Raw genomic sequence first — 26,087 nt, 5'->3', positions numbered from 1 at the left:
CTCCTGCTGCTTCCTGAAGTGTGCAGCCCAGGCCTCCCCGCTGTCTGAAGCCTCCTGCCCAGGGTAGCAGTAGACAGGCACTGTGGCAGGGAGGACCTCAGGGTGGCGCCTGTCCACGGAAGCTCAGCTCTGACCCAAGGAGACAGGGTGGCGCGGAACAGTCAAGGGTGCAGGCCCAGATCTAGATGCCAGGTCTGGGCCCCTGGGTGCCTGACCCTTGGGAAAGGGGGAGGTGGTGGAGTTGGGTGAAGAGACGCCCACAGGGCCTGTAGGGCCTGAGGACTGAGGCTGGGCTCCATGAAGGGAGTGGCCAGGACTTCCAAGAGGGCTCCTTGTGCTGGGAATTCCTCCCACTCATGGGGGATTTTATCAACATCATTTAAGATCTACTTTGTGCTATGGGTTCCTGACATGCCAGGGCTGAGGCTGAGCCAGGGGTCAGCCTGGGGGTGGGGGTGTGGCCTGGGCAGGGGAGGGGAGGGGCTTGGGAAGGGCGGAGCTTGTCAGGGGACAGGGGTTTGGAAAAGAGCTTAGGGCTCAGAGCTCACAGAGGGTGGAGAGAGAAGGGGATTCCCACAGCACCAGGGGCTCAGGTCAGGGCCAGAGAGCACTCAGGAAAGGAAGAACTGGGAGGAGGGAAGATGGTAGGGAGACTGGAGGCAGAGGGCAGAGGAGAAGGGGCTTTGCTGGACGGAAGATGTGGCTCAGACAGCAAGGTGCAGGCTCAGATAGAGCAGGGAGGACAAGCCACATTGGGTCACAGAGCAGGGTCTGGGGCTCGAGTGGAGAGGGCCCAGCTCAGAGACGGCCCTGCAGGGTGAGACCAGGGACTCCCAGGGCTCTGTCCAGGGAAATGGAAGCTCATCACGACCTTTCAGGAGTTAGGAGGTCAGCTGGGAACAAGTGTCCAAGGAGCAGGAAGGTGGGGGAGAAGGAGCTGCGAGCAGTCGAGGTGGACAAGCGCTGCTGACGGATGAGTCTGGGGCCAGCACACCTCAGGGACTGGGGCCCAGGTAGGACGGGTTCATAGCCCCAGGCCTGGCGTGGACAGGGCTCCAGGGACACAAGTGCTGGGCCCCAGTGAGGAGCCAGGGGCCAGGACCCTGGAGCAGAAAATGTGACCTGGGGACAGAAGAGCTTGCTGAGCACCTATGCAGGGACAGGCTGCCCCGAGAGGTCACAGGATCCAAAACTGGATTAGAAGGACAGGCTGGGCTCCAGGGGTTTCGGGCTTCAGAAAAGGGTCCGGAGGAGCAGGAGGAGATACTGGAAGTAGTGAGGGACCTGAACTTGGTGTGCTTGGGACAGAAGGGACCCGGGAACAGCCTTAAGGATACAGAGATGACTGGGTGGGGTTGTGAGGTGCCCCCTCCTCAGGGACCCTGGGCAAGGAGTGTGAAGGCCAGAGATACTCCAGAGGCGCCCTGGCCTGGTAGTCTGTACAGGGCCAGAAGCGTGGCAGGACCCAGGCTAGCGATGAGGCTGGGCACAGCAAGGCGACCAGGATCAGAGGACCTCACAGCTGGTGGGTGGTAAGGCTCAGGAGCCAACGGGGTCTCGACCTCATGGGACGGGGTCAAGTACTCTGCCATGGGGCCAGAGGAGGTGGCAGGTGGGCTCGACAGGCCCAGAAGAGGCACAGCCCGCGGCTCGGAGGTTCCAAAAGCAGAAGGCAGCAGGTCCTGGACGGGTGGAGCGCGAGGGGAGAAGAGCAGGAGGAGGGGGCTCTCTTGGGGAGGCAGGTGCGTTGGGCTCCCACGGGGGCCGGGGCTCTGCGTGGGGGGCTGGCTGCGCCAGGGGAGGCAGGCTCAGTGGTCCTCGGATATGGAGGAGGAGCTCCACAGGGGTCGCCGGGGCCCATCCCTGTCCAGCGGGCAACTCCTGGGGTCCAGGCTTCCGGCCGGCGGCCCCCACCCTCCCCGCGGAGGAGGCGGAGGTGTCTGCGCCGCCGCCGCCGCCGCCGTGAGTCAGGCTCTGGCCGCAGCCGGCCGGCCTGGCGCTGCGGAGCGGGCGCGGGCAGCGGGGGAGGCAGCGGCGCCGCCGAGTCCCGCGCGCTCCCTGCCCCCAAGGTTGGGCGGTTGGGACGCGGATCCGCGGACAGACAGCGGCCGGGGAGGGCAGAAGGACGCGCGCACTGAGGCGCAGGGGTCCGGCCCGCCCGCCGCGGAGTCGCCAGTAGGTGAGGACGCGCCGTCCGGGCGGCTGCGGCTCGGCAGGGTTGGGCGGGGGTCGAGCAGCCTGGCGCAGACCCCTGCGCGCTGCACCCGCGCTGGCTGTGCTCGTGCCGGGGCGCGGGCGCCGGCGCCCTGGTGCCTCTCGAAGTGTCCGTTTCGCCGAGTGTCATTGTGCTGTGTGGCGCGCTTGGGTCCCCGGCACCGCTCTCGGCCAGAGCTGGGGGCTGGGGGCGATGCGCGCGAGTTTGGAGCCCCGCACCTGTGCTTATCCTCCGGCGGCTGTCCGAGCCTGTGTCGCGGTGTGTGTGCACGCTGTGTGTCGCTGTGGCAGTTGTTTACCTGGTTGTGTCTCAGCTCTCAGCGGGAGTGGCCGGCCGGAGAGCCCGGCGGGTGGTGCTGGTGTTTGTGGCAGATGTGTCTGCTGGGGTCTGTGGGCAGGTGCTTCCCTTCTTTCTCTGCTCATCTCTCCAGTGGTGACTAGGCAGGGTCATTGTAGGGCTGCCGCCTTGTGCTGGGCGCTCTGTTTATTGCAACAGCACATCAGTGTTGTCGGGTGTGCACTGGGGTGCTTTGTGTGTTGGTGGGTGAATGTGTGTGTGCAGATGGCAAGGATGGAAAGCCGGATGCGCCTGCCAAGGCTGCTGCGAAGGGCTTTGGCATTAGCAGTGGCCCGGCGGGCGGGGGGGCAGGTGGCAGGCTAGCAGCTGGCTGTCTGGGTGGGGATTTCCGTCTCCACTGGGGCTGTTTATGGGGCTGCAGGGGAGATGCCGCAGGGCTCCAGGGTGGGTGCCGCCCCACTGGCAGGGCACAGCTCATTCCTACTCTCTCCCTCCCTGCAGGCCCAGGGCCCCAGCCAGTGCCCAGCCTTGCTGGGAGCCCCGGCCAGCACCACGGACGGCACCCAGGAAGCCCGAGTCCCCCTGGACGGGGCCTTCTGGATTCCAAGGCCCCCCATAGGTTCACCCAAGGGCTGCTTTGCCTGTGTGTCCAAGCCCCCGGCCCTGCAGGCTCCGGCGGCCCCTGCCACTGAGCCCTCAGCCTCACCCCCCATGGCACCCACTCTGTTCCCCATGGAGTCCAAGAGCAGCAAGACGGACAGTGTGCGAGCAGCGGGTGGCCCCCAGGCCTGCAAGCACCTGGCCGAGAAGAAGACCATGACGAACCCCACCACCGTCATCGAGGTGTACCCGGACACCACGGAGGTGAACGACTACTACCTGTGGTCCATCTTCAACTTCGTCTACCTCAACTTCTGCTGTCTGGGCTTCATCGCCTTGGCCTACTCCCTCAAAGTGAGCCCCCGGCGGTGACAGGGTGGAAAGGAGGGCGGGTGTGGGCTGGACAGGACCTGGCTGCACCGCTCCACCCCTCCCTCCAGTAGAGCAGGTGCAGTTGGGGTACAGAGGGATATGAGAACGGGGACGTTCCTGGGGTCTGGGTACGGGGCCTTGCAGGCATCGCCAGGCAGCAAGGAGCTCCCCTCCCTTGCCTGAGCTGAGAGAGCTTCTGACAGGGACTTGGGGTCCTAGGACCTTCCTCTGCACAGCCAGCTCCCATAGGGATGCAGGGAATTCACCCTGGCCAGGAGCCACCCCAAGGTAAATGGGGATGGAGCCCGCATGGAGCTGAAGAGGGCTTGGAACCCTGCACCTTTTGAAAGAGGAGGGGTGACCTCAGGGACCCTTACAGACCTTATCATCAGGGAACCTGAGCTAGGCACTGGTGCACGCCCGCTGTGCAGTTGGTGGGAAGTCAATACCTGGTGGCCAGGGCAGCTCAGGGGAAGGACAGGAAAGCGTGTCCCATACACCCATCACCCTGTGCCCAGAATAGGCATGAATTCCAGAGTCTCTTGGTGCTGAGAGGAGCTGGCTAGGAGCAGAGAAGACTGGCAGGAGGACCCACCCCCAAGTGAGAGGGAGAGCAAGGACCGTGCCTGCAGGGGCCCCGTGACAGGCACACTTTGGGCGGGGGCGACCCCTCGGCCCCTCGGAGGGACTGAGCAGCTCTGGGTTGTGCAGGGAGATGGGGACTCAGGCCTCCCCGCACCCTGCCCCTCCAGGAAGAAGGGCCTGGCTCACATTGGGCCAGATCATCACTTTTCCGAGCCCGGACTTGAATGGCCAGAGCCAGATGCATTCCGCTGATTACGGCTGCCCAGCCAGGTGGGGGTGGCAGGAGGTTGGGAGCAGCAGGGTTGTGGGGAAAGAAGAGCCAGGGCAAGGCCTACCTGGGAGTAGGGACTCGGACAGCTCTGCCCCTAATCGTCTTTGAGCCAAGAGCCCCACCCTGCGCCTACCACACGCCTGGCCACCTGGCTCCCCACCTCCTCCTGACTCATCCACAGTACCATCATCACCAGTCATGTGCACCTCCATCGCCAAGCCTGTGGACCTAGCCCCGGGCTCACCGCGTGGGACCTGTGCACGTGAGTGTGCATGCCAGGCGTGTGCATGTGTGTGTGTATTGTGAGTGTGAGGTTTTTATGTTTGAGGTCTTTTTTTCCTTGATACTGGGATTGAACCCATGAGTGCTCCACCTCTGAGCTGCACTCCCAGCTCTTTTTATTTTTTAAATTTTTATCTTGAGACAGGATCTCACTAAGTTGCCCAGGCTGGCCTTGAACTTGTAATCCTCCTGCCTCAGCCTCCCAAGTCACTGGGATGACAGGAGTGGGCCACCAGGCCAGCATGAGTGAGCCTGCACATGTGTAAGTGTGGACATGTGGGTGGGGGTGTGTGAGTGTAAATGCATGCATGTAAGTATGCACATGCATATAGTGCATACATGTGTGTGCATGCATGTGTGCATGGGCAGGCAGGAAGATGTGAATGTGCATGTGAGTTGGGGTGTCAGTGTAGCTGCTTGTATGTGGATGTGCCTGCATGTGTGTGAGTGAGTGCATCTATCTATGCCAGTGTTAGTGTCTGTATACATAAGAGTGTGTGTGTGTGTGTGTGTGTGTGTGCGTGCGCGCACACACACTCATGTGCTGAAGAAACAGCAGGGGAAGGTCCCTGGTGCTGGCGTGGCTATCGGTCCAGCCCAGCTTTGCCCCCCAGCCCAGTCCTGGCAGAGGACTGGCGTGCTTGGTGGGGCAGCTGAGGCTGCAGCTGGTGGAGCCCGCCTCCCCGGTCCCTTTCCTGAGCGCTGCTGAGCGCCTGGGGACACAGCCTAGCTACCCGGGCTCCTGTCCGGAAGCTGTCCCCTCCTCCCTTTGGCTCAGGCTGTGGCCGGCTGGCTGGCATGGGGCAGGTCCATCTGGTGCAGGTTGTAGGTAGGTCAGGCCTGTCTGCTGGGTCTGTGCTGCGGCGGAAGGGACGTGAGTTCCGTAGTTTGAAGGGGCAGAAGGGCCTCACGCTCCCTCTGGGGCTGCCCCTCCTAGGTGTACCCAGGGGACGGTGAAGGCAGAAAGACAGGCGCCCTCGGGGTGCACAGCACAAGCAGGGTGGGATGGGGACAGAATGTCCAGCCCTGTGCCCAAGGCCTGTCCGTCCGGTGGCCCTTCTCCTGACCTGCTGCTCTGCACATCAGGCTGCCCATCACGGGCATTTTCAAGGGCAGGGGATGGACTTGGGGTCAGGAGGTCTTGGCTAAACCCAGCTGTGGGGATTGACGAGCCGTCTCACCCCACTGAACGGCGGTTCCCTCACCTGTCCTGGCCAGTGCACGTGAGCAGGGGTGGGGCTGGTGGGCAGGGGGTGTGGCGGCTGCCCGTCTGTCCACCCAGCCATCAAGCCATGTGGGCAGCTCAGCCCCATGCAGGCTGGGGTGCAGCACAGAGAACGGAGCCTCATTTTGCTCACCTTAGTGTCTGGGGAGGGACAAGATAGAAAAATCAATTCTCCATTCATGCAGTCTCCACTCGTGGCTTCCTGACCTTGGCCACCCCGTTAGCTGGGTGATGTCCAGACTTCTCCTCTTGGCATTTGGTGCCATTGTGACCCCCTTTCCTGCCTTGACTGGCCTCTTCAGATACCCCCTGACCCATCTTGCCCTGGAAGTGCTGTAATGCGCACACCTCGGTCCTCGGCTCATCCCTCAGCCTGGGAGCCTGGGTGAGGTCCGCATGTCCACTGCAGAGCCTCCAGGACCCTGCTTCCCTGATCAGACCCCTGCCAAGATGCAGCCCTTCCTGAAGCCACCAGTGTCCAGGGCAGGGCTGACCAACACAGGGGCCAAAGAATGCTGCTGAGTGGGTGGATGGACAGAGGGCACGTGGAAATGGAATTGGTGTCCCAACCCCTCAGAAGAGGGTGATTTGCTGCCAGCATGGCACCAGGTGGGCCCAGGGGCAGGAGCCCTTGGGAAGGAGGCAGCACTCTCACTGGCCTCGAGGGACGGGTGGGTCAGGGCAGTCCACGTGGAGGACGGGATAATCAAGGCTCAGAGGCGGAGCTGTCGGGCCGCCAGGCTCCATCCTGCCTGGGCTGCGGAAGACAATGCCAAGAGGCAGGCTGAAGCAGGCGGGGACAGGCGTGGAGTCCGTCCTGTGGAAGACTGAAGACAAGGCCACCAGAGCTGTCATAGCCCTGTCCTGTGCCCAGGAAGGGGACAAGAAAGGCCCAGAGCAGAGTTAGGGTCCTGGCATGGAGACCCACAGGGAGCGCATGCAGCCTGAACTCGGGCAGGGACAAGGTGCAGGAGCAGGGGACAGGTGCAGCCAGCAAGTGGCAGCTGGGAGGGAAGCTGGAAGGCATTGCTGGTGGGGCAGGGGCTGCCTGGGCTGGTGCACACACATCTGCCCTGCTCTCTGGAGACCAGCACCATCGTCCACCTACCACCCAGCCGCCCACCCTCTGTCCACCCACCTGTCCACCTACCCTGTCTACCCAACCATCCATCCATCCACCCACCCAATTACCTGCCCAGCTTCCCACCCTCTGTCCACCCACTCATCTACCCACCCACCCACCCACCCAACTATCCACCTACCCTCTACCTACCCAGCCATCCATCCATCCATCCATTTACCCACCCAACTACCTACCTTCTATCCATCCACTCATCTCCCCATCCATCCACCCACCCAAACACCCACCCTCTGTCCACCCATCCATTTACCACCTGCTGTCCACCCACTCATCTACCCATCCACCCACCCACCCACCCATCCTTATGCACCCACCCAGCCACCCAGCCACACACCCTCATACAGTGGGTGACGTTTCAGTCTACACCAGACCATGTAGGACAGTAGTTGCATTAAGATCGCATCATCAAGTGATGTCATATCTTAGTTCGCCTAAGTGCTCCCACGACGTCAGCACACAGTGAACCCCTCGTGGGGCATTTCTCAGAACATCCCTATCATTCGTTGCTGCACGCCTTGCATCTCTACCCCCTCCTCCTTCCCTTCAACCCATCCAAACCCACCTCTCTCCCTTTACACACAATCATTGGTGCTTCCTCCCTCCCGCTTTCCTGTCCCCTCCCCTCCAATCCCATGCATCATCCTAGTAACCATTGCTCTCATGTCATTTGCTCAGAGACTCTCTGCCCTCTTCGCCAGGCCTCCCTGTTGATATGCTCAGTCGTCTGTCCATCCATCCATCCACCATCCAGTTTCATTCATCCTTGTACTGACTGTTCACCACACACTCTCCTGTTCTTTCATCATGAATCCATCCATACACGGTCCCCTTTCCACCCATCTGTCTGCTTCCCTTCCCTACCAGCCTCCCTCCTGGCCTCCCCTGCTTCCTCCTCTCATTGCTGAACACCATCCATCAACATAGCAAGTCATTCATCTCTACCCAACACAGCTGCCCACACACCTGTTCATCTTTCCACCCTCTGTTGATCTTCTGGTCATTTCCACGCCCATGATCATCCCTCCAACTGACCACCTCCTTGTTCTGCCCTCCCTCTGTCCATCTCCTCCTGGTGTTTCCCACACTGCCACGCTAGGGCTCACCGCGACTCTGATTCAGAGCATGTGTGAGTCCTGACCACACCTCTTAGTAGCCACGTGACCTTAAATAGCATCTATGCTTAAATTTCTTCCTTCTACAAATGAGGATGGACACAGCGCAGAGTGTCGATGAGAGAAGTCGATACACGTAGCGCTGCCAGGCACTGCGGGACCTTGCCACAGCATGGCCTTCGTCTCCTATGCCATCTCCTCCTCTGTTCCTACCTCCGTCACCTCCCTTCTGTCCCTGTAGGAATCCCCCAGGCACACCCGCCCTTTCCCAGCTGTCAGACCCCCAGCCACCTTCCCTCTCCACTGTCCCCGCCACTCTGACCCATCCAGCCACCCAATCCTATCATTTCTTGATCCGCGAGTTGGTGGAACACACATATCTCCTTCTTCTTCCCAACTGCCTTCTTCCCACTGACCCCACTGCCCTCTCCTAGCCCACCACATGCCCACTCCCTTCTCTCCTGTCCCTCAGTGCTTCTCCCCGGACACGCTGCCTGCTGGCTTCTCCAGGCACACTCGCCCGTCACCCACCCCTCCACCTCTCATTTCCCCTTTTTCTTCTGCCCATTTACCCTCCTGCATATTCCTCCACCCGGAAGTCCCTCTCTCCACACGTCACCCCACTCCTGCTTCTGTCCCCCTCTCTCCACCCTCTCTGTACCCCATTCTCTCCATCTCGTTCATCTCCACGTCTGTCGTGAGTCTGTTCGCCTCCTCTTCCGGGCTCCTCCATCGATCTGCCCTCCAGCCACACCTCCTGCCTCTCTTCACTTCCATGCTGTGCCATCCTCCCTCGCCTCCTCCTCCCTGGGGCACCCTCCCTGACCACATTGCTGTCACGGGCATCACCTAATCCTTAATTCATCCAAACTCCCCCACATCTTCCCACTGCTTATTCATTTCCTAGGCACGTGGCAAACTACGTCCACTGTCTCATAAGAGTGACAAGAAACCCAGAGTTCTTGACCGGGGAGCAGACTTTCCGGCAGGGCTGTCGGGTGGTGGTGTCAACCAGGAAGAGTGAACCCAGCATAGTGAAGGAGATGGGCAGGGCTCACGTTTCACAGGCGGTGGGAGAAGAAGCCCTCTTTGAGGGGTGATACTTGAGTGTAAGCCTGGTAATTCCCACGGTGGCCGTACGTGCATCTGAGCAAGAGGGCTCCCAGGAGAAGAGCAGGCGTGCATGACCCTGAGGCAAGGTCAATTCCATGGCCAGCACGGCTGGGATGAGTGTTGGACTTGGAGAGGGGCCAGAGGGAGTCGAGGGCCCAGGCTGTGTAGCCTTCTTGGTCATTTACTAGGAGTGAAATGAGAACTGAACAACTTTAGGCAAAGGTCCATGTGATACAGCTCACATGTATGAGGATCATCTCGCTGCTGTGTGGAGAATAGTCTGTGAGGACCCAAGAGGCAGGAGCTGGAGGACCAGATGGGGAGATGTCCCATTAGCCAAGACTTGGACCACATAGTGGGCACTGGAAGCTAAGATCTGGTCCTTTGAGTACATGGGTCCCTTGGTATCCTTGGAGGATAAGTCCCAGGTCCTCACATGGACACCAAAACCTGAAGTGCTCCAGGCCCTTACGTGAAATGGCTTGGTGTTTGCACAGAACCTGCTCATGTCCTCCAGTACTCTCTAGATCGAGTCTGGACAACTTGCACTCCCATGGAAACACTAGGCAAAGCGTTGTTGTACTGGAGTCCAGCAGTGGGTCTCCTTCATAGCGCACTTACCACATCGGGTATCTTACTTTCTGTCCACTTCCTGTACCTTGGCTGTGAATGTAAACCACGAAGACACAGTTTGCTATGCTCCTTGTCATATACGCAGGACCTGAGCAGCAACTGCAGGGAGCAGGCACCAAGTCAAGGCAGACAGATTGAATGAATTGGTGAATCTGACCCCCACTGACTCTCCACTCACCTACACAGTGATCTCCATACACTCCACTCGCATGATTCCACCTGGCTCTCCTCCTAAAAGGCAATCACAGATCTGTTCATCCGATACCTCCACCACCACGCTTACCTGTTACCTGTCCCATTGATGCAGCCCCAGCACTGCATCCTAGTGCACCTGGCCACCTGTGCAACAGAAGCCCCATTTCCATCTCCACCTGTGCCTTCTTCCAGCATGCACAGGTGTGTGGTGTGCCCACCTCTCTGTCCCGCAGATGTACATCTACTTGCCCGTCTGTTCCCTGCCCATGTCTCCCATCCCGTGTTCACCCGTACACGTTGCCCCTCTGGTACATCCTTAAGCCCCTGCCTGCCTGTCCCACCCACCCAAATGCACTGGAGAAGGCACAGCCAGCCAGTGCTCTCAGCTGTATTCCTGGACCCTGGACCCCTCCTGCTCGCCCACCACATCCTGCTCACCCTCAACCCCTCCAGTTCACCCTCTACCCCTCCAGCTCACCCTCGACCCCTCTGGCTCAACCTCGACCCCTCCGCTTGCCCTCAACCATTCTGGCTCGCCCTCGACTCCTCCGGCTCACCCTTGACCTCTCGGGCTCGCCCACACATTCCTGCACCCTCAGTGCCCTGCTCGTCCGTCTGCCTCACTCTTGTCTAATCCCTTATTTGACCCTCACAGTGGTGCTCTTGGCTTGTCCACTCCCTGCATCCACATGTCCACTGCCCTCGCTCCCGCTCATCTACACAGCTGTCCGTCCAGCGCACAGTCCTGTGTCCAGCCTGCACTCAGCAGCCCTGCAGTCCCCTTCTCTCCCATGCTCCCCACCCTGAACCTTTCCTCACTCTAAGGACCACAGAGGCCACACGCAGGCCTGCTCCAGGAGTGGAGAGCTCTTCAATGTGCATGTGGCCCCAGGCTGTCCCCACAGGGGTGAGTTAGCGGAGGACTCCAGGAGGTGGTCTCAGGGTGCTTCTCCCACACTGACGGCCCTCCTGTCTTGAACATCCTGCCTGTGCAGAGGCTAAGTTCGGGCGATCAGCTGCTCGGCATGGTCTCTGCCGGTCACTCTGGCCCTGAGGCCTTCTTTGCCTCCATTGGAGGCAGACGTGGCGATACGGCACACGCGCTAGCTCAGTGAGACCTTCTACACCCCAAGGGCAGGCTGCACTGGGTCTCCAGCTGCCTGGTGGGACCAGGGCCAAGCCCGGCCGGCAAGCTGGCGGCGCCTGCTCTCTAGTTCTGCCGTCTGGATGGCGGAAGGCCAGCGGAGTGAAAGCATCATTTGCAGTTCGACAGTTCTTGATTCCTCTGACAAACCCTCAGTCGACCCTAGAACAGGACAGCGAGGCTGGATGTGGGAGGGAGCTGGATGTCTACACCATCAGAAACCAGAGAGAAACGTGCTCCTGCATCCCAACTAAAGAACCAAATAGGCTAAGGCTCCGTCTCCAGTGAGGTGGGAGCCCCTGCAGAGAATTACAGGAAGACTTCAAATAGCGAGTGCCACGCCATCCGCTTCCTGCCTTCTGTTTTTTGAGTTTTGCATATTAATTACCCAGAACGGTGGGCTGTGCTGTGGCATCTTTGTACCTGCACAAAGCACCTCTCCCCATGCGCCCCATCCCTCCTCCCTCCCACTGGCGGACTCCCTCTACTTCCACCCGCTCTTTCTCCTGCCATTCTTCCTCTGGCTTCCACAGAGGAGAGAGAACATACTTTTCTCTCTGAGGATGACTTCTATCAAAATTATGTTCTCCAGCTCCATCCATTTTCCTGCAAATGCCATATTGTCATTCTTCTTTATGGCTGAATACAACTCCACTGTGTGAATGCACCTCATTTTCTTTATGCGTGTGCCCATCGGTGGGCACCTGGGCTGGTCCACGGTCTGGCTGTCCTGAATTGTGTGCTGTGAACATGGCAAGCACGTGTCACTGCAGTAAGATGACTGTGATCCTTCAGGGTAAATACGAAGGAGTGGGACAGCTGGGTCGCACGGAGCTTCCACGCCTGGTCTTTTCAGGAGCCTCCTACTGATCTCCGTAGTGACTGCACTGATTTACACCCACGGTGTAGAAGTTTCCCTTCTCCGCATCCTCGCCAGCCTTTATGTTCTTTATGTTGGCGTTCTTAATGGCTGCCTCTCTGGCTGGCGTGAGAGGGAACCTCAGCGTGCTGTTCATGGACACTTCCCTGGTGGCTGAAGAGGTGGAGAGTTTTCCATGTATTTGTGGCATCTGCACTTCTTTTGAGGAGGGCCCGTTCAGGTCATTTGCCCTCTATTGATTGGGTCACTTGGCTCTTTTAATGCTGTTTCTTTGAGTTTTTTGTTTTGTTTTGTTTTGTTTTGTTTTGTAACCCTCAGTTGGAAGAGGAGCCGGCAAAGGTTTTCTCACGCTCTGTAATTCTCTTCACTTTCTGATTTGATGCCGCCCGCCATTGCTTCTCTCCCTCATTTCCAAGCTGGGAGGTCCGTTTCAGGAGGGCTTTGCTGGTGCCCGTATGTGCCCCTATTTTTTTCTAGCTGCTGCAAAGTGTCTGATCTTGTATTCAGGTCTCTGGTCCATCTCGAGTCATCTTTTGTGCAGTATGAGCTGAGGGACCAGTCTCGTCTTCTACGTGTGGACAACCGGTTTTCCCTGCCCCACTTGTTAAAGAGGCCGTCTTTCTCCAACACATGCTTTTGGCCCTTTTGTCTGGGATCAGATGACTGTGTCTGCATGGTTGGTCCCTGTGTGCCCTGCTCTGTTCCATCGGTCGACATGTCTGTTTTTAGGCCGGATCAGGCTTTTTGTCACTGTGGCTCTGTCATATGAAGTCGGGTATTGTGATACCACCAACATGGCTCTTATTTCTCAGGGTTGCTTTGTCTATTCTATCTTTTGTTCTTCCACGTGGACTTCAGGTCTGTTTTTTCTAGTACGGAGAAGAATGTTATTGGTATTTTGAGGAGAATGACATTGAATCTCTATATTGCTTTTGGTAATATGAACACTTCCACAGTATTAATTCTGTCTATCCATGAACAGGGAAGGTCTTTCTGTCTTCTTCAATTTCCTTTTTCAGTGTTCTGTGATATTTTATGCAGAAGTCTTTCGCCTCTTTGGTTATAATCATTCCTAAGTATTTTTTAGAGGTTACCATGAATATAATTGTTTTCCTGATCTCTTTCTCAGTGGATCCATTATTGGTGTATAGGAAAGTCATTGATTTTTGTATGTTGGTTTTATATTTTCTACTTTGCTGAGTTGATCAGCTCTAGAAGTCTTCTGGTGGAACTTAAGGGTCTTCTAAGTATAGGATTTTAACATCTGCAAAGGGATAAATTGACCTTTTCCTTTCTGTTTGTATCCCTGTATTCCTGTCTCTTACCTAATTGCTATGGCTAAAATTTCGAGTATGTGTTAAGCAGGCGTTGGGAGGTGCACATCCTTGTCTTGTACCTAATTTTAGAGGAAATACTTCCAGTTTTTCCCCCTTCAGTATAACCTTGGCTTTAGTTTGCCAAGTGCAATGTTCATGATGTTGAGGTGAGTTCCTTCCAGTCCTGGTTGCTTCTGGGTTTTTATCATGAGGGCTATTGAATTCCATCAGGGGCTTCCTTGGTATTAATTGGGGTGATTATGTGACTTTTGTCCCTGGTCCTATTTATGTACTGTATTTTGTTTATTGATTTGCACGTGTTGAACCATCCTTGCATTCCCGGAATGAAACCAACTTGCAATGGCGTATGATCTTTTTAATGTGTTTTTGAATTTGGTTTGCTAATGTTTTGTTTATGCATCAATGTTCATCAAAGGTATTGGCCTGTCCTTTTCTCTCCTTGATATGTCCTTATCTGGATCTGGTACGAGTGTGACGCTGACTGTATGGAATGAACTTCTCTCCCTTCCTAGCCCGTGGACTAGCTTGAGGAATCTTGGCTTAGTTCTTCTTTGAAATCATCCTTCTTCTCTCCCACTCTCCTCTCTCCATCTGATTCGTAGCCCCTCACCGTCCACCTGCCGTGTCTCCCACTGCCCTTCCCTTACCCTCCAACTAGCTCTTCTACCCGCCTCCCTCCTTTCCCTGTCCTGGCTCCCTGCATCCAGTGCTGCAGGTGCATCCTTTCGTCCTCCTTCCTCTCCCTCCTCCTTTGGTTCCTCCTCCCTCCTGCCTTCTCCCTCCGTCCACCCAGCGGCGCTTCCACCTTGTGCCTGTCTACACACCCACGGCCCCGCATTCTTCCCCAGGAGGGTCCAGGTCTGCCCAAGCACCACCTTGTGGTCTGGGCCTTAGTCCGTCCAAGTGTCCATGTGCTCACCTTTCATCCTTCAGCAGCCCCAGCTGGCTGCTGCAAAGGCCTGTGTCCCTCCTCACCACCTCTCTCCCTCCTGCTCTTGCTCCTCCTAGGCTTTGGTTTCTGCTTTCAGTAGCTCAGACCTGCCCTTAATGGACTATGTAGGAGAAGGGGGACATCCTAAGACCCACCCTGGACACAGGCAGCCCATTGGAAATGGCACAGCTCTGCCCTCTGCCTCCCCGAGGCAGCCTGGCCTCTCCCCCTCCCACTTTGGTTCCTCCCCAGAGGTCCCTGCCTGTCCCCTGGGCAGTGCCCCCTCTCAGGGACAGGCATAACCCCCAGCCTCTAGTCTCCCTGCCCTGAGGCCACCTTCCTTCAGCTTCCATCATGTCAGACTTGCCCAGAAGCAAATCTGAAGAGGTATTCCTGGCACCGCGCCCCCACGTGTCAGCACGTCCCTGCTGTCCACTCCCGCCCCTGTGTCCTCACTCACTCTGAATCACTGGGGGAGTCTCGCCCGAGGCCTGCTCCCCAGGCAGGCATCTTGCAGAGGCCGTGCGTCCTCGCAGGCAGTCCCTGGCCGAGGCCCGGGCTCACACCCCACTACAGCCCTCCCGCTGGCCCCTGTGCCACTGCCCCAGGGCTGTGATCTCACCCCCTCTTCTGGCACCAGGTCCGGGACAAGAAGCTTGTCAACGACCTGAACGGAGCCGTGGAGGACGCCAAGACGGCCCGGCTGTTCAATATCGCTAGCTCGGCGCTGGCGGCCTCCGGCCTCATCCTGGTCTTCATCTTCCTGCGGTACCCACTCAGCGACTATTGAGGGAGACAGCACCCACCCTGGCTGACCTCTGGTCACTGAGACGCAGGAGCCTCGAGGGGCAGCGTGGGCTCCCGCCCGCCCCCGGCTGTGCACCAGCCCCAGGCTCAGAAGCGAGCCAGTGCCTGCGGGAGCCGAGCTGGGTCCCGCCGTCTGTCTGCCTCCCAGCCTCCGCCCTGCCTGTTTCTGGGGCCCTGGGCTTCCTCCCGTGCCACTGCCCCAGCTTCCCGCGGCTGCCCTCTCTGCCCGTGTTCCCTGCCCGGGCTTCTGGGGCCCCTCAGACCCAACACCCAGCAAGAAGGGCTTATGTGGGAGCTCCCGGGACGGGGCTGCCAGTGTCTGGGACTCGCTCCCCACCTCCTCCCAGCTGTGACCTGCTCAGAGCTCTTGTATCTGTGAACTTTCAATAAAATACCTGCCCAGCTCCAGCCTGGCCTCTGTCCGTGCCCTAGGTAGGGCGGGGATGTGGGGGCACTGGGGGCCCCTGTGGACGCTGCTGGTGGTCCAGCCCTGGCCATGCATAGCTGACTTTCCATGGTTGCTCCAGAGGTTACTCTGCAGGGGTGCAAGAGAGGACCCAGGGGCTTCTGGTGGCAGGTGCCCACCCCTGAGTCCCCACGTCCACCCAGGAGGAAGTGGCAGCTGGCAGCCCTGCCGGCTCCTGTGCATCCAGGACCGCTGGGACAGGCCGCTCTTCCACCTCTCCTGTAGCTTCCTTCTCCATGAAACAAGGTCAAGGCCAATGCCAGCCGGCTGCAGTGTACTGGCCCAGGAGGCAGAGAAGCCCCCACCATGGGCTCTGACCTGCAGTGGGCCAGGGGGCAGGCTGGAGACTGGGCCAGGGAGGGGCCTGAGGAGCTGCGCAGGGCCCATCCTGAGGCCTGGCTGGCCGGGAGGATGAAGAAGACCTGGGCAGCGGTGGGAAGGGCCCTGGGTCCCACAGGAGGGCAGGCTGGGCAGACAGGGCCTCGGCCCTTGTTCCCAAGGTCATGCCCTCCATGCTGCCTGCGGTATCAAGACCAGCTGGAGGGACAGAGAAGAGGGAGGCTGCTGCCAGCAGAGGAGGCTGGGCTGGGCCAGCAGAGGCCTGGAGAGGAGGACTGGCATCTGCTCGGGGCAGCAGGGACTGGACAGCTGGCAGGTGGACGGGCTGTGGATCAAGAACAGGAGAAGCTGACTTGAGTGCAGAGTGTAAGTAGGTGGAGATGGTGTCTCTGTGGGTGTGAGTGTGAGTGAGTGTGTGAGAGGGTGAGATTGTGTGTGTGAGAATGTGTGAGTGTGAGAGTGTGCGTGTGAGAGTGTGCGTGTGAGAGTGTGTGTGTGAGAATGTGAGAGGGTGTGATTGTGTATGTGTGTGTGAGAATGTGTGAGTGTGTGTGAATGTGTTAGACCATGAGGGTATGTGTGAATGTTAGAGTGTGCATGTGAGAATGTGAGTGTGTGTGTGTGAGAGTGTGTGAGTGTGAGAGAATGTGTATGAGAGTGTAAGAGTGTGTGTGAGAGAATGTGTCAGTATGTGAGCGTGTGTGAGAGTGTGAGAATGTGTGGTTGTGTGTGAGTATGAGTGTGTGTGAGAATATGAGTGTCTGAGTGTGTGAGTGTGTGTGTGTGAGTGTGCGTGAGAGTGTGCATGTGAGAATGAGTGAGTGTGAGAATGTGTGAGAGTGTGAGTATGTTAGTGTTAGAGTGTGCGTGTGAATGTGAGAGTGAGTGTGCATGTGTGAGAATGTGTGAGAGGGTGAGATTGTGTATGCGAGTGTGTGTGAGAGTGTGTGAGAGTGTGAGAGTGTGTGAGAATGTGTGTGTGAGTGTGAGAGTGTGTGAGAATGTGTGTGAGTGTGAGAGTATGAGTGTGAGTGTGAGAGTGTGAGAATGTGTGAGTGTGAGAGTGTGTGTGAGAGTGTGAGAGTGTGTGTGATTGTGAGAATGTGTGATTGTGCGTGAGAATGTGAGAGTGTGTGATTGTGATTGTGTGTGTGAGTGTGACAGTGTGAGAGTGTGAGTGTGTGATTGTGTGTGAGAATGTGAGTGTCCGAGTGTGTGAGTGTGTGAGTGTGTGAGTGTGAGTGGGGGTGTCAGCCAGCCCCGGGGCATTGGGACAGGACATTCAGGCCAACTGCATGGGGAGGTCAGGAGGAGGCAGACGGATCAGGGACGGGGTGCCAGCAGATTCTGGACCTGGCCAGCAGGAAGGACAGGAGCATATGGCGGTGGTGGGGTTGGGCTGCACCTCTCCAGAGCAGCAGTCCTGGCAAGTTAACCAGGCCCAGCCTGGAAAAGGACTTTCCCCATGAAACTGTCAGGCACTGGGCCCTGGACACTGGCCCCGTGGAGGCTGGGCCCGGGGCTTAGGAGGGAAGCCCTTGGGTCTGGTGTCAAAGCTCATGGCAAAGGAGACAGGTGCAGGGTCCAGATGTCACCACAGGAAGTGCCGTTGGTGAGCGTCCACTGGCAACTGACCCAGAATCCCATGCAGCAGAGGCACAGGGTGGACTTGGGTTGCTCAGGCAGTAGATAGAAGGGACAGTCAGGGGAAATGTGAGCGGAGGACCTGGAGGCCGGGAGTGGACACAGTGAGGGCTGTGTGGGACCTGGGTGTGCCGACCCTGCCCTGGCAGTGCAGGATGGGAGGTGGCGGGTGGTGGGCAGGGGCTGCTGTGGGCGGGTCTGCATGGAAAGACGCCATGCCCCACCCCCGGGGATGGTGGGATGCAGCAGAGGGCGGGGTCTGACTGCCTGACCAGGCGCAGGAGGTGGGCACAGGCTTGGGGATATCCGGGGGCACCAGCAGGAACGTGGTGGGGGTGGGCTGGGTGGGCCTTGCCAGAGACTGGGGCCTGGGTGGCCAGGTTCACTCAGCCAAGGCAGTGTCCAGTGGCTTCCTGGTTGAGTGTGGCAGGGGACGGGGCAGGGAAGGTTTGCTTTGGTGGTTCTCCTGCAGCCTGATGCCAGTGCCAGCTGGCTGCCTGGCAGGTTCCAGGTGGGATGCGGCTATGTTAAGGATGCCCCGGGCGGACCTGGGACCTGCTGTGCCCAGCAGAGGTTTCCCAGGCTCATGGTGGAGATGGGACAGTCACCTTCCGGCCAGCAAGGCTTGCAGGCAGCATGGGACAGAGCCACACTGCAGAGCCCTGCCGCCCCGTCACACCGGGCAGCTCAAATCAGTCCTTCCGCCGTCGGAGTGGCAGGTGCCGGCTCCTGCTCGGGCTCTGGCTTCGAGGTCCGTGCCTCTGGCTCTCTGGCTCACCCTGGACCCCCAGTCCTCCCCGTTCCCTGCAGGGACCACCCCATCACTCCTTGATTTTGCCCAGGGCCAGTCGCCCTCCCTGGTTCCCTGTGTGCCTCTATTTTTCTGCAGATTTCAGGAACAGGGCAACTTTCCCTGCCTTCCCCACTGCCCTGCTGCCCAGTGACCCCCCAGCCACAGTTCAGTTCTAAAAGCCTCTCAGGACCAGGAGCTGAGTAGGGAGAGGGTCTGAAAACATGCCTGGACACCTGGACACACCCGTGTCCAGCTGCATGCAGGCAGGAGCTGTGTGCGCACATGCTAGAGAAGGGGCACGGGCAGCCGCTCTCCCCTTGACCACACCCAACCCATGCCCACACCACAGGTGTGGGAGCCGCCATCTGCCCAGACACTGGAGCCCACGGAAACTTCTTGATAATGTGTTCCTGGTCACCCGTGTGGCGTCAGCAAGTGGACACATGTCCTCCTGGGTCCTCCTGCTCCTGCCCCCACAGAATAGGGACCTCTGGTCCCATGGTCGGGCCATGAGGGACAGGGAGGTCTCTGCAACAAGCCACTGGGCCCACTGAGGCAGCTCAGGCCTTGAGCTCAGAATGGAACTTCCGCAGCAGGAACGCAGAAGGTGCCTCCAGCAGGGCCACACCTGCCTGCTGGACTGGAGGCTCCCGGGCAGCCAAGGTGACCTGTAGCCGGGATGGCACTCCTGGGAGACTCAGGGCAGGCAGCAGTGCAACGAGGTCTGCAGTGTCTCGCCACTGGTGAGATTCGCCCAGCCACCAGCTGAAGACCACAGACGCCGAGGCAGCAGAAATCAAGAGACCCCAGCCCTGCCCCTTGCAGCAGACCCCCCAGGACAACGAAGAAAGAGCCTCTAGACCCGCCAGAGAGAATCAGCAAGAGACGGACTACCTCTCACTGAACCACGGAACGCTTGTGACCTTGGGAGGGAAATGTTCCTTTAACCAGCACTGATTCGCAAGGTGTCACACGGGGACCCGGGGCCACAGAGGCTGAGGCGGGACGGAACCTGGGGACACAGAGGCCAAGGCGGGAGGGAACCTGGGGTCACGTGTGACTGGTATCCCTTCGCACGGGCATCTGTTAAACATGCTGCCCTTGGAACTTCCATAAGCAGAGCTGAGCTGCGCCTGCCCCGCCCCATGCCAGTGTCTCCGGGTGGCTGCAGGCTCCCTGGGTCCTGTGGGCAGTGCCCTTCTGGCATCCATCATGTGGACAGACCACGCTTGCTAGAGGACATGTGGGGCTCTCGGTCGCGGTGCTCACAGACTCTGCTGGAAACCAGAGTTCTCCGCAAGGCCCAGGGTCCTGGCCCTCTGCAGGTTGGGGGGCATGTCCACCCTCTGCGAGGTCTGTGCACACTCCGTCAGGAGGCCTGTCCCCAAGGCTTCCGCCCTCCCGTTCAGCCCACATCTGTCACCACGGCTCAGTGTGTGGAGCTCCCAGTCTCGGCCCAGGCTTCGTCCACACGCTCAGAAGCATCTTACCGAGGGACGTTTTCAACTTTGGTAGAATCACATTGGATACTGCTTTTCCACCAGACTCGGAGGAGCTCAGGAAGGAAGAAGGAGGACTCAGCCCATTGTGGCTGCAGGTGAGTCCTGGGCTTCTGGGGCCAGATTCTTCCCTTCCTTCCCTTCCCCCACCCTTACTCTGCAGTGCTGGGATGGAGCCCACACCTGATGCATGCTGGGTAAGCAGGGTACTGCCCAGCGGCCACCCGGTCCTAGGTCCTGTTCCTTGATTCTGTGAGCATTCGTGGCACAAGTCATCACATTGCACTTTTTCTGCGATGCAGCTCTCCTATGAGATGCAGGTACTTGTGCGCAGTATTTATCAAGCAGTCTCATTCACACGTGCCACAAACAGCAAAGAACCAAAGTGTCTATTAAGGTATTTTCACACATGGAAATAAGCTGAGCAACTAGACTCATCTATTTTTGGTTGAGGTGATTTCCCTGAAGGAAATCGTCCTCGTATTTATTCATAAATACTCCAAAGCTGAAACAGCGCGTCACAGAAGCCCACCGGCTCTGGGAAGGAGAGCCCGTGGCAGCAGCTGACTAATGTCATTGTGAACTAAAGGCTCATAGAGAAGAGTGGGGTGTCCACGGGGAGTGGGGCCACCGAGGGAGAGGAGGTGGCCCGGTGGGGCCCGGGGGCATTGGCTGGGGGCTGGCCACACCCAGGGGACGGGTGACATGGCAAACCCGCCGGAGCTACGGGAAGCAGGTTTCTCCCTGTTGGTGAACACGGCCACAGCCACCAAGGGCCGGAGCCAGGACAGAGGGACAGGCTCCGGCCGTCTGCACCGTGAGGGCCTGGAAGCAGCAACGCCCCCAAGGCGGCAGCTCACCGGGGTCTCACTGCTGTGACTGACTGTCCAGGGGCAGGAGACTTATAAAGAAGTGAAGTTCACGCCCCCATTCTGGAGGACAGAGGCGCGAGGTCCGGGGGCCGCGGCTGGCGAGCGCCTTGCCTTCTCCAGCAGCTGGTGCCAGGACTGTGTCCCACCTTGGGCCCTTGTCCCCTCAGGTGGCGCCGAGGGAAAGCAGCGGCTACAGTGGGTGCCAGTGAGGTCACCTGCCCGGTCCTCCAGCACCTGGCCTGTCCGATGGCCGAGCATCTCAGAGAAGCAGGTGCTCTGGGGAGTCTTCCTTGTGAGCGGCTCTCAGTTTTCCTGTGCTTTGAAGACGTGGCTCCTCGCTGCCTCTAGGATCCTTCCCGCGTGGCCTTGTGTCGGACGGGGACCCTGCGTGCAGAGGTCGGCTGGCTCCTGCTCTGCAAGGCCCTCCTCCGGCCTCCGCCGCCTGGCTGCCCCGCCTTCCTCTCCGCGCTCCGGCCGGCCTGCCCGTCCTTGCTGGAAGCTTCGCAGCCCCAAGCCCCTGGCTCGCGCAGGCCAGGGTCACCGGTCCCGCTGGCTCTTCAGGAACTTCCTGCCCATCCTCCTTCTTGTCTTCCGTTTAATTTCAGAACTTAAAAAGCGCCTGTCGAGACCTTGATTAAATCGCTGCCCGTGTGAGGTGGACTGACATTTTTATAAGGCCGTTTGCGAATCTCCGAGGGCAGCACTGCTCCGCCCTGGAGTGTCCTCTGACCTCTCCCGAGGCGTTGCCCCCTCCTGTGGTCCTCCGAGTCTGAGGGACGTGTTCCTGGTATCTGACTCTTACGCCCTTGTAAATGTCACAGTCAGGTATTTTCTTTTCCAATCATTTGTTCCTGACGTAAAGGTGCACAGCCGGCTTCCAAGGAGCCCCTGTGTGCCCAGCGTCCTCACCAAGGACACGTCCACTCCCACGGTCCTCTGTCGCTTTGTCAGGATGTCCCCATGCTGTCGGGGCAGCAGGTCTCGGGACCCGGCGCTTGTGACTTCTTCCTCGCGTGCACTCCGCCTTCCTCGACATGATGCCCTTCCCAGGACCCTGTTGACCAGGGGACCAAGGTCCCCTGTGCTGGCCTCACTGGGAAGCCGGTGGGGCTCCAGGCCCTGGTGGCGGCCCGTGGAGTCCCGGACCTGCCCTGGATCCACACCACCTCCTGCAGACATCTCTGCCACGAGGTCGTGCGCATGGAAGACTCTTCCTGCTGTGAGAGCAAGTCCCACACCATCAGAGGTCCTGCGGAAGCCGGCTGGGGAGGGCCACGTGCCATGGACGGTCTGCAGCCAGGACAGGGCAATAGCAAAGACCACCGCACGTCCACCTGCCCCCGCTGCGCCTCCTACCCACCCTCAGCCTGGCTTGGGAGTCCTACCTGGACAGCTGGTGTTGGAGGAGCCCACCGGCAGGGCACCAGGTTGGAAGGCTGCTGTGCAGAGTGGACTTTGCTTCAGTCCCCAGCTGGGAAGAGTGACACCCCAGCCTCTCTGTTTTCACTTTTGGCCTTGAGATGGCTGAGCAAGGGTCCTGGGGCTAGTGCTGGGGGGCACCAAGCCTGCTGCGGCTTGTGCCAGAGTCTCCTCGGGCTGGGGGCCGCTCAGGGGCCGCCTGCCCGGGGTTCACCAGGGCCTCCAGTTCACCCCAGAGCTGCAACAGGAACAGAAGGACCTTCCTCAGCATTTCCATCTGTCTCCGCCCTTGAAAGACGCCTACTTCAGTCCTGGGACCCACTCACAGGGGGTCAACACGCCCACACAGGACGTCCCTCCACCTCCGCCCTCCCTCCCCCTCCTACCCTCCCTCCCCCTCCTACCCTCCCTCCCCCTCCTACCCTCCCTCCGCCTCCGCCCTCCCTCCCTCTCCTACCCTCCCTCCCTCTCCTCCCCTCCCTCCCCCTCCGCCCTCCCTCCCTCTCCTACCCTCCCTCCCTCTCCTCCCCTCCCTCCCCCTCCGCCCTCCCTCCACCACTGCCCTCCCTCAATCACCTGCCCTCCCTCCATCACCTGCCCTCCCTCTGCCTCCGCCCTCCCTGCCCTTGCTTGGGGGCCATCTGCCCGCTGACTGTGCCCGCGGAGCCTGGCGAGCAGCGTGGGCTGAGCTGGTCTGGGGGCCCTCCCGCCTTCCCAAGCCTGCAGCCCGTCTGCCCCTCAGATCCCTCCGGCTGCCCCTGGCACAGCTGGTTCAACGCTGGCTCTGTGGGAGCATTTTCAGAGGCTGCTCTTTCTGCCAAGTCTGCCAGGTGCTGAGGAGAGCGAGGGGCTGGCAGTGCCCTCCCGGGCACCAAGCAGAGCAGGGCCGGCGGTGCTGCCTGGCGGGGGAGGCGCAGGCCGGGTTTGCGTGGAGGGTCTCCTTGTCTCATCTCTGGGCAGCCCTGCGCCGGGCTCGCTGCTCCTGGGCCTTTCTTGTTTTCAGGTAGAGATGCCACCACGGCCCCCGTGGGGACTCTTCGCCAGAGGGCCATTGAAGATTTGTGCCGCCTTGAACACACTTTTTAAAATTCAGTATATTGGCTTTTTCATTCCAAATACACTAGTAAGTGTGGGGCCCAATTGTTGGTCACCAGGGTTTCAGACAGACACGCGGCTTCCTTTTACTGCTCAGCGCCAAGGACGCAGCGGGCGGGTGCCTTGTGCAGTCTGCCCCCTGCCCCACCTTTCCAGGCTGCCTTCCCACCGCACTTCCGCCCGCCCCGCGTGTGTCTGAAATGCTCTCGAGGTGCAGCTTCTATTTATCCTCCAGGGTTTTTTCTGTGCTGTGGTTTTATTTTTGGCTGGCACTGAGTTCAGGATGTCCGTGGCAGGCGGGAGGCAGATCCGTGGTGGACGGGGCGGAGACAGGTGCTGACGGCAGGGGTGAAAGGAGTGAAGCCCGGTCTTCTCCCCCGTTGCTGTCGGACATGTTTGTCTGCGTCATGCTCAATAGAGTCGCTTTGAATCGCCGCTGTCAGCCGTTGCCAAACACGGCCGAGTCCACATCCCCGCGCTGGACTGCGCTCCTCCTGAAGGCCGTCTGACGTCCAGACCCGCAGCGCCTCCCTGGCAGACTCGTTGGGAGGTAGCGGCGTCACACCATGGGGGTGGAGGGCATTCCCCGCGGGATCTCCATCTCTGTAGGAGGTCGGCACCTTCTCATGGTCAGTCCTTGAAAAGAAAAAGTCTCGGTGTTGGTGCTGGATTCTTGCCTGGCCTTTGCCCGACGGGTGGGCCGTGTCTCCAGGACCCTTTGGTGGACTGTGGCTCTGAACTGCAGCGCAGCCGAAGCACCCAGACTGCGGGCAGCTGCCCAGGACGCGCTGCTCTGCAGGCCACGCCTGAGAGGGGACACGCCTCCGGCGGGAAGTGGAGCCTAAGGAGGGCAGAGGCCCTGGCCGGCGCTGCCTTCGCAGCCCCTACATTCCGGGTGGAGGCCATGCACGCAGCCCGGCTTCCAGCCTTCCCTCCCACACGGCTTTCCCCTAACAAACCTCTGCACGGGTCCTGTCCTGCGGCCTGCTCCCCAGGAGACCCCAGCAGCACCCCTGGCCCAAGTGTGGGCTAGGAGACGGGTGGTGGGTTGAGGGCCTGGAACTGGCTGTCCACCTGCCTGGGAGGGGAGGAGGGCTGCTGGACAGCCTGGACAAGAAGAAGGCTCCACTGCCATCCGCTGGACAGGACAGGGTCAGGCCCTCTCCGGCCACTGGGCAGGGTCCTGCGGTGCACAAGGCAGGAGACCACGTGCGGAGCGGAGCCCAGCGCCTGCATGCCCCACACTCCCAAGCTGAGGGGCAGCAGAGGTTCTCTGGCCTTCAGCAATTGCAGGTAGACACGCATGCGCAGCTGGTTTGGCCTCACTCGGATCCCGGGAGAAGGACCCGACCTCGTGACCATGACTAGGAAACAGTCGCCCGCTCCCCAAGGGCACCTCCTCCAGCAGCCCAGCGGGGACGGGCCGCAGCGGCCTGTGTCCACGCAGCACTGGGCATGGCCCCTGGGAGCCCACTCCAGCCTCCCTGAAGGGCATCTGGTGACGTCTCCTTGTGCTCGATTGAGACCTGCCTAATCGCCAGCTGCGGCGAGTCGCTTCCGTGTGATCGTCCCCATCTGTCTCCATCCTTCGGTGAAGGGCCGGTTGAGAGTTTTTGCCCATATTTAGCTGTTCCCGTTGTGCTGAGTTCTGAGAATTCTGTACGCATCCTGGACACGAGTCCTCTAGCAGACAGACGTTTTTATATTTCTCCCCATCTCTGGCTTTCTCCTGACGGTGCCTTCCCAAATACGGAATTTCTTATCTTGGATGAGGCCAAATTTATCCATACTCTTCCTTCACAAATTGGGCTGCTCACGTCACGGGGAAGATGTCTTCTACCCACCTGGCGTCACACAGATCTGCTCCTGTTGCCACTCGCGTCTGGGATTCACTCGAGAGTCGTCTTTCCTGTGGTCCGGGACATGAACTGAAGTCCACTGTCCAGGCGTGTCCACTGTCCAGGCATGGACAGCCCCTGCCCCAGCAGAGGTTGGGGAGGAGCATAGGCATCCGTCGCTGGGCTGTTTCCGGGCTCTTTCTGTTTTGCTCCTTTACCCGTGGACCCCGTGGTTCCTCAGCCTGACACGAGAACCTGCTGGGCAGCTGTTCTCAGCTGTGGGCTCTCCTGTGCCTCAGCAGCGTCCCCAGGCTGACCACCCAGACCATCTGGGACCTGTCTGGATCTGTCAGCCAGCCCTCGGAGGCCTCTCCCCTCCACACGCAGGGGGCGCTTGCTCCCGTGTCCTCCCAAGATCACCCTCTGGGCGTTAGAGTCCCGATCCCCTCTTCTTAAAAGGACCCCAGTCACAGATGAGTCCAGCTCTGACCCCACTTGCTGCTGGGCTGTGGCCACTAGCCTCCAGCTTGCACCTCAGGCTGTCCATCTGCATGACCAGGAGCCTGGTGCTTCCACAGGCTTTGGGCCCAAAAGGCAAAGTCCCACCAGGCCAGCTGGGCATGTGTCCCCCCGCGTCCTGTGCCCAAGAGTGGTCAGAGGGCGGGCCTGGGAGGACCCAGTGGCCTGGGGATGACCCAGGTGGCCTGGGGGATGACCCAGGAGTCCTTGGGGGTGATCAGGTGACCTGGAGGGATGACCCAGGTGGCCTGGAGGGATGACCCAGGTGTTCTAGAGGGATGACCCAGGTGGCCTGGAGGGATGACCCAGGTGTTCTAGAGGGATGACCCAGGTGGCCTGGAGGGATGACCCAGGTGTCCTAGAGGGATGACCCAGGTGGTTTGGGGGATGACCCAGGTGGCCTGGAGGGATGACCCAGGTGTTCTAGAGGGATGACCCAGGTGGCCTGAGGGATGACCCAGGT

At 59.5% G+C, this 26,087-nt stretch overlaps 1 protein-coding gene across 12 annotated transcripts in view; it reads left to right on the top strand.

Annotated features, from left to right (window-relative positions):
• Positions 1-530: 530 nt before the first annotated feature.
• The window catches only part of IFITM10 (interferon induced transmembrane protein 10), a 289,205-nt gene continuing 263,648 nt past the window's right edge, over positions 531-26,087 (top strand). Inside the window, exons 1-4 of one of the 12 annotated variants that reach the window (XR_013757826.1) lie at positions 1,565-1,742; positions 3,014-3,466; positions 4,768-4,884; positions 14,974-15,106. Coding sequence is in view for 11 of the 12 variants with exons in the window: in XM_079104972.1 (XP_078961098.1) it covers positions 1,566-1,742; positions 3,014-3,466; positions 14,974-15,123 (780 nt within the window). In the remaining variant the exon portion in view is untranslated. The other 11 variants (XM_079104978.1, XM_079104979.1, XM_079104974.1 and 8 more) reach the window with 11 other exon arrangements.

Source organism: Sciurus vulgaris (genome assembly GCF_902686455.1).
Source record: "Sciurus vulgaris genome assembly, chromosome: 11".
Classification (NCBI taxonomy): domain Eukaryota; kingdom Metazoa; phylum Chordata; class Mammalia; order Rodentia; family Sciuridae; genus Sciurus; species Sciurus vulgaris.
This window is presented reverse-complemented; position numbering and strand designations above follow the sequence as displayed.